Source organism: Pteropus vampyrus, unplaced genomic scaffold, assembly GCF_000151845.1.
Source record: "Pteropus vampyrus isolate Shadow unplaced genomic scaffold, Pvam_2.0 Scaffold459, whole genome shotgun sequence".
Taxonomy (NCBI): domain Eukaryota; kingdom Metazoa; phylum Chordata; class Mammalia; order Chiroptera; family Pteropodidae; genus Pteropus; species Pteropus vampyrus.
In genome coordinates, this window is record NW_011889240.1 from 250,569 (window position 1) to 257,659 (window position 7,091).

The window sequence follows — 7,091 nt, forward strand, 5'->3', positions numbered from 1 at the left end:
GGCTGTGTTTTGCAGGGTGGCGGCATAAAGTCGGGGGTGGGGGTCGTAGAGGGGTCCCGACAGGCATTAAAACGTCAGACCGGGCGTAGGGCCACGGGGCGTGTCTGGCGTGGGGCGGGGACAATTTGCTCCTCGTGGGAGGAGCCTGTGGGGGGCCGGCCAGGCTGGAGCCCGCCGCAGCAGCTGGGAGGCCCGGGGGCGGAGGGGGGACAGCTTGTCCTCCGCACCCCCCAACACGGACACCGGGCATCTGCCGTCTCTGCCCCCACCTGGCGGCTCGGCTCCGGTTTCTCCGCGCAGCGGGAGTCAGGTTCAGCTTTTGTTCAGCTCCCCGAGGGAAGAAAGCGAACACCGTGGCGGCAGCGGCCCCGCCTGGGGCTCTGCAGACCTTTGTTACCCTCGCCCTGCTCTGTGGCCCGGGCCCCCCGCTCCCGCCGCTGTGCGCTGCCCGCTCCGCCGCTCCCGTCCCGGCCTTTCCTCCAAGGCCAGCCGGTCTCCATTCTTGTTCCAGGGCCCTCAATGTTCACATCCGACAAATGGGCGTTCACTGGGGCGGTGAGCCCAGCCTCCCGAGAAGATTGGGGTTTTTAGAGCTCCGGAAAGTCTTTCCATCCCTCTCCCATTTCCTCCTTCCCACCTCTCATTTATTTTCCAGAGTCAACCATTTCTTTAATTTGTTCGACAGACATTTATTGAGGACCTACTGTGTGCCAGGCCATGTCGTAGGTACTCGTTTAATTTAACAGTTCTCATTCTTAATACTTTTTGAACGAGGGCCCCCGCATTTCCATTTTGTAACTGGACCCTGTCGAATCCCTCACCCCCACCCCACCCTCGTACCTGCTGGGGATACAGCAGTGATCGAGATGGACACAAATCCCTGCCTGTGTGGCAGTGACATTCTAGGAGAGGGACCAAGAAGGAACAGTATTTTCAGAAAGGTACACGTGTGACGTCAGATAAGAGCAACAGAAGAGAAATAAACGCTGCTGAGGGGTCGGGGGCGGCGCGGGGGGTCGAAGGGGCGGTTCCGGCGCCGGCAGCAGCGATCAGCCAGGTGGACGCGGGTGGCACAGAGGCTCAGAGCAGGGACGGAGCTGTCTGAAGACAGACAGGAGGCCACTGCGACCGGTCGGACTGGGCCGGCGAAAAGTGGGGGCAATGCGCCCAGGGGTTTGATGGGGACCACCCACAGCAGGGGGAGGTGCGTTCCTCCTGGGAAGGGCCAGACGTAAAGTTTCTGGCTTCCAGGGCCTGCGGTCAATTCTGACCTCACAGCTTGGGGGCGGCCATCTGTAAATGGTTGTGGCTCCATCCGTAAAGCTTCACTATGGACACCAAAGTGCGAATTTCACACGATTTGCATGTGTCACGAAATATTATTCTTTTGATTTTTTACCCCCCATCACTCATAAGTGTGAAACCCACGCTGAGCTCGTGAGCCAGACAGACCCAGGCAGGGGTGGTCCCCTGCTGCAGGGGACCCGGGCCTTGTGTGCAGTCAGCATGTCGTGCTGAGTGAGGTCACTGGAGGCTTTTGAGCAGGAGAGAGAGAGGGTCTGATAAAGGACGGGGGGCAAAGGGGGTAAGGGCAGAAACCAGGAGACGGGAGAAGAGGTGTCCTCCAGAGAAGTCCTCAGTGACAGGGCTGGACCATGGCGAGAAGGGCTGGACCTGGATGAGTGTCCAGCCAGTGGACTGGGTGTGGGGTGAGAGACAGGGGTCAGATGATGCTGAATCTTGGCTTGAACCCCTGGGGGGCTGGTGGCACCCACGGCACACTGCCGGGGCTTCACGGGGTGTCCGAGCTGGGGTAGTACCCAGGACAGGTCAAGGACAGTGGGACCCTCGGGGCCTGAGCCCAGAGATCTGTTTCAGCCTCCTCCCTGGACAAGCCAGCCCCTTGGGGTGAGGGCTGAAGGCTGTGTCCTCTCTCAGTGGTTTAACTGAGCATCTAGTACATCCTACGTCCCCAAATTCGGCACTAGGTATGCCACAGGCCCAACCACGTCTTTCTGTGGTGAGCGAAGCCACACTTGGGGCGCACTTCCTGTGTGCCGGCCACTGTGCCCCGTGCTTCGCACGTAGTACCTCGTGTGGTCCCCCAGGAGCCCCCTGCAGCAGCTGCTGTTAGGAAACCTCTTTCCCGAATGAGGAAAGTGAAGCTCAAAGCAGGCGAGGATCTCGGCTGTCGCAAAGATGGGACAAGCTGGGGCCGGGAGAGCGAGGCCCTGGGTTTAAATTCCAGTGTGCGGGACTGTAGAGCCCACTGGCAGTTCAGTAAATGAATGAATGAGAGATGAATGAGTGAATGAATGGGGCAGTGAGTGTGTGAGCAGCGACTGAGGAGCGAGTGAGCCAGGTTGGCAAGGAGGCAGTGTCAGGCTGTCTGCCCAGGGCGCAGGCCCCAGTCACCTGTGTCCCCCCCAGCCAGCTCCCAGGAGGTGGGGACCACGCAGGAAGGCGGACCAGGAAGGCGGGTGCGTGGAGATCCGGTGGGCAGTCTGCGGGGACGAGGGAGCCAGGGCCGCTTTGCCACCTCCTCCTCAGGGCCACCGGGTCAGGTCTGGCCAAGGTGGCACCCCTTCCCCTCCCCCAGATTCCTCCCGTGCTCTCCCCGCACCGTGGGGGAGGGGCCACCGGGAGTGGGGGAGGGGCGGGCTTTGGCACGGCCGAGCTCCGGGCAGCGCCGGCCCCTCCCCTCGACCCCTCCGGCCGATCACCGCCCGGAGCCAGGCTGCCCGGTGCCGTGGACGCCATGAAGCAGCTGTGTCTGTGCGCCGCCACGTCTTTCGCGGTAGGGCCAGGGGAGGGGGCGCGGGAGCGGGCGGGGCTCCGTCCCAACTCTCCTCTCCCCGCCCCGCCCCTCCCCGCCCCCTGACCGTGCTGGGCCTGGACACCCCCACCCCCAAACCGGGAAGGGTGAGCAGAGAGGGGACAGAGGTAGGGGGATGGATGGGGCATTTGGGGAGACAGATGGGGACTTTGAGGACAGATGGGGACACTTAGGAGAATTGAGAGGGCATTTGGAGGGACAGTTTTGGATGAGGTCATTTGGGGGGACAATTTGGATGCTATTTTGGGAGACCATTTTGGGGAAAAGATATTGACACTTGGAGAACAATTTTGGAGGACATTTGAGGATTTTGCGGGGAGGACATTTTTGGGACCAATGATGGGATCATTTAGGGGGATGATTTTGGAGAACACGTCAGGACCTTGGGGAGGACATTTTGGAACGCATTCAGGCTATGGTTTTGGCAAACAGATCCTGGCAGACATTTAGGGGACAATTGTGGCACTTTAGGGCCAGCGGTAGGCTAGATGGCAGAGGACGGTTCCGAGGAGCATTTAAAGGGACACTTCGGGGGTTCCTACGGGAAGACTTCTGAGGGTAGTTCGGAAAGACATGCCGGTCAGTTTGATGGGGTGATGGAAGGGTGGCCGTTCGCTAAGGGGCAGGCTGGGGGCCTAGGTATGGGACGGCTTTTGGAAAGATGCTGGGGCTGATCTGGAATGGTTTAATTGGAGGATGCTGACATTGGGTGTTGGATGGACAGTTGGGGCGATGGGCCTGGGGGCAGACGTTGCGGGGCACAGGCTTGGGGGACACTGTCTCAGGCCCCCGCCCAGGACCACCTCCCCCTACAGCTGCGGCTCAGCCCCACTGACCTCGGCTCCTGCCCACCCTGCGGCCCCTGCCCCCTCCCGAAGCCTGCAGCCAGAGGCAGGCGCCAGGCAAGTGCCAGGGGCGGGGGTGAGAGCCCAGAGCCCCTGCCAGGGCGGGCGGGGAGGGGTCAGTGGCCGCCAGTCCCACGGTCCTCTGGGTGTGCCCAGCAGAGCCAGGACTGGGGCAAAAGTGACGAGCGGTTGCTGCAAGCCGTGGAGAACAATGACGCTGCCCGAGTGGCCTCCCTCATCGTCCGCAAGGGGTTGGTGCCCACCAAGCTGGACCCCGAGGGCAAGTCCGCGTGAGTGCCCACGGCCTGGACGGGGTGATGGCTGAGGGCTGGCTACCCCGCCGCTGACCTCTCACCTCTGTCCTCCAGATTTCACCTGGCGGCCATGAGGGGGGCAGCCAGCTGTCTGGAGGTGATGCTGGCACATGGAGCCAACGTCATGAGCACAGACGGGGCAGGTACTGCCCACCGGGCCCCGGGGGCGAGGGGGAGAAACTCAGGTGCCCAGCCCGAGGGTCCAGCCAGGCCCTGCTTCGTGGCCTCAGTGTCCTGCTGAAAAAGGGGGGTTCTTTTCAGTGCCCCCAGGGAGGCACAGGGGCATGTCACACTTCAGTGACCAAGGACAGGGATCGTGGCTGGCCCCAAGCAAGGTGAGTCAACTCATGGATGAGGAGTAGCCGGGACTCAGGTAGTGATTGAGTCAGAGGAGTAGGTAAGCTCGAGAAGTATCTGGGGGCATGAGGATAATGAGTTTGGGGGGAGTATGCGGAGTAGCTGGGGTCTAGCCGTAGCTGGATCTCTGGGAGTGGCTAGGACAGAAGGGGAATCTGGGTAGATGACTTAACTAGGGAACCGGGGGACAACTGAGCTGGAACGCATGGCCAAAGGAAGCAGGCTCGGGGCGTAACCGGGCCTGGGCATAGTCAGGTCCGAAGCTTTGGGCACAGGCGTGACAGCCAGGCATGTGGCGTAGCTGGGGGTTTGCAGAGGATCGGAGATGGGGATGCAGCCGGCGCCTGGAGTAACGGGGGACTGAGCCAGGACAGAGAACAACTGTGCGTTCTGAGGGGCATGTCTGGTGCTTCAACGTGGTTGAGCATGTGGAGTAGTGGGGATGTGGGGAGTAGCTGGGCATGGGGGAGTAGCCAGGCGGTAGGCTGGAGGAGCTGGGGGCATGGAATGTAGCTGAGATAGGAGCGTCAGGGACAGACAGACAGACGAGCTGGGGCTCGATGAGTCCCCGGCCACAGGGTAACATGGCTCAAGGCAGTACCTGGGTTTGGGGACTTTCTAGACACAGGGAAGCTGAGTCATCACAAACAGCTGACGCAGGTTGCGGGGCAGCCAGAGAGCTCCTTGAATGTCCGGGCCCTGGCAAATTCTCTCTCCCTTTCAGGTTACAATGCCCTCCATCTGGCCGCCAAATATGGGCGCCCACAGTGCTTAAAGCAGCTGCTGCAGGTCATTCCCTTTACTCTCTCAGATTCTCCCCTGCCCTGACTGCTCCTGACCCCAGGCATGCCCTGAACCCCCAGGGAGTCCCTGAACCCTGGCCGTTCCTTGGCCCATTGTACTCCAGCTGCTCCTTGGACAGCCAGATACTCTCTGAGTGTCCAGATACTTTTCACCCGAGATGCACTCCCAGCTTCAGACACTTCCTGAGCCCCAGCTTCTCCCGAATCCTAGGTACCTGCTTGGCCACAGATGCTCCCAGAGCCCCGTCTACTCCCTGAGCCCCCAGCTCTTTGAGCCCTTAGCTATTCCCCTTTTCTGACTAACTTTTGTGAAAACGAAGAGCCACTTGGCCCTTGAGCGGGGTCGGTGGGCAGGGAGGAAGGGGTGAGGCAGGAGCCTGAAATACAGCAGGGGTGGGGGGAGGGCCGAGGGAAGGCTGGTGCCTGTCCTGCAGACACCAGCAAGGAGAGGGGTGCTCCGCCTCACGTGACCGCCGCCCCTCCCCAGGCGTCCTGCGTGGTGGATACTGTGGACAGCAGTGGCTGGACCGCCCTGCATCATGCAGGTGGGTACTGCCCAGCCTTACCCTGCCCACCATGGCCCAGAGGGTGCTGGGCATGGGGTTTCTCCCCCCGGGACCCTCTGGAACCTTCCACCTTCCCTCTTCTTCCTCCTCGTGCCAGGCCTGAGGGAGGGTGATGCAGGGATGAGAGCACACTGCAATTCCCTTGGAGGAACTAGGGAAGCTCAGGAAGGCCAAAGGGCCGGAGGTCTTTATCTTCATCAAACCCAAACTCCTTCCTGGAGGGAAGGGAAGGGAGGAGACCCACCTACTCGAGCCAGAACCCAGCCCGACTCTGTCCACCACGTGCCTGTGAGATTCTGGAGTGGCTTTTGCTGTTGACTCCAGAAGCGGCTGCCCTCTTGGGAACACAATAAATTTGGGTCTCTTTTAAGATGCTCTTCACTTGTTTCCAAATCCCCCACTGTTGGAGTATGCTGCCACCTAGTGGCGGCGGTGCCTTTGGTCACGCTGTGGAAGCTTAGTGGTTTTTCCATTGGGAAAATATTTAAGTACCTGCTACACACTGGGTTCTGTTTTAAGGGTTGGGATTATAGCAGCAGACAAAATCCTGTACCCGCTCGGGCACACAGTGGGTGTCAGCAAGACCCCCAGCACGAAGCCCGCCCTTCTGGCTCTGAGGCTCAGGACAGCCGCACTGTCTCCCACGCCCGTGACCTTACCAAGCTCTTGCCCACTTCTGGGCCCCTGCCCATGCAGTGACCTCTGCCTTCCATCTTGCACCTTCAAAACTCAGATCTCAGACCAAACCCTGGGAAGCCTGCCCAACCTCTGCTGAGCTCCAAAGCCTCTGGTAAACATGAATGATCCGTACGAGGGTTTGGTACATAGTAGGTACACAGTGAGTGCCGAGTGGGGAAATGCCACCTTAGAGGGAACCAAGTGGAACGTGGGACTGAGAGTTAGCCGGCCTGGGTCCTACGTGGCTCCGCCTCCAGCCCCACCGGCTGATCTTGGACCTGGTGGGGCCTCGGTTTCCTCATCTGTAAAATAGGATCCACACCTTTATTATTTATCTTCCAGGATAGGTGGAAATTTCTCATGAAATAAAAGGTAAGAATCATCCCCAGAAAATGTCTAAGCTCCGCCCTACGCCCCCTCTCCTTTTCTCCTTGTCCAGCGGCTGGTGGCTGCATCTCCTGCTCAGAAATTCTCTGCGCCTTCAAGGCACACCTGAACCCCCAAGATCGGGTGAGCCTCTGGGGTCTTTTGGGGAAAAGTGCTATACTCGGCGTATGCTGCCACCAAGTGGCGACGTCCCAGGCGCCCCTTTGAAAAATGTGGACAAGTTTGAGGCGAAGCTCAGGGCCGATCATGTAGGCTTCCCCACCTCCCTCAGGGTCTGCCTCTCATGTCTTGTCTTATCCCTCCCC

The 7,091-nt window shown here is 60.2% G+C and overlaps 1 protein-coding gene across 1 annotated transcript in view; it reads left to right on the forward strand.

Annotated features, from left to right (window-relative positions):
* Positions 1-7,091, forward strand: part of ANKRD24 (ankyrin repeat domain 24) — a 21,064-nt gene that overhangs the window by 3,604 nt on the left and 10,369 nt on the right. The window contains exons 2-7 of the mRNA XM_023524283.1: positions 3,652-3,738; positions 3,841-3,971; positions 4,050-4,138; positions 5,077-5,141; positions 5,643-5,700; positions 6,839-6,909. Coding sequence (XP_023380051.1) covers positions 3,652-3,738; positions 3,841-3,971; positions 4,050-4,138; positions 5,077-5,141; positions 5,643-5,700; positions 6,839-6,909 — 501 coding nt within the window. The remainder of the gene's footprint in view (positions 1-3,651; positions 3,739-3,840; positions 3,972-4,049; positions 4,139-5,076; positions 5,142-5,642; positions 5,701-6,838; positions 6,910-7,091) is intronic.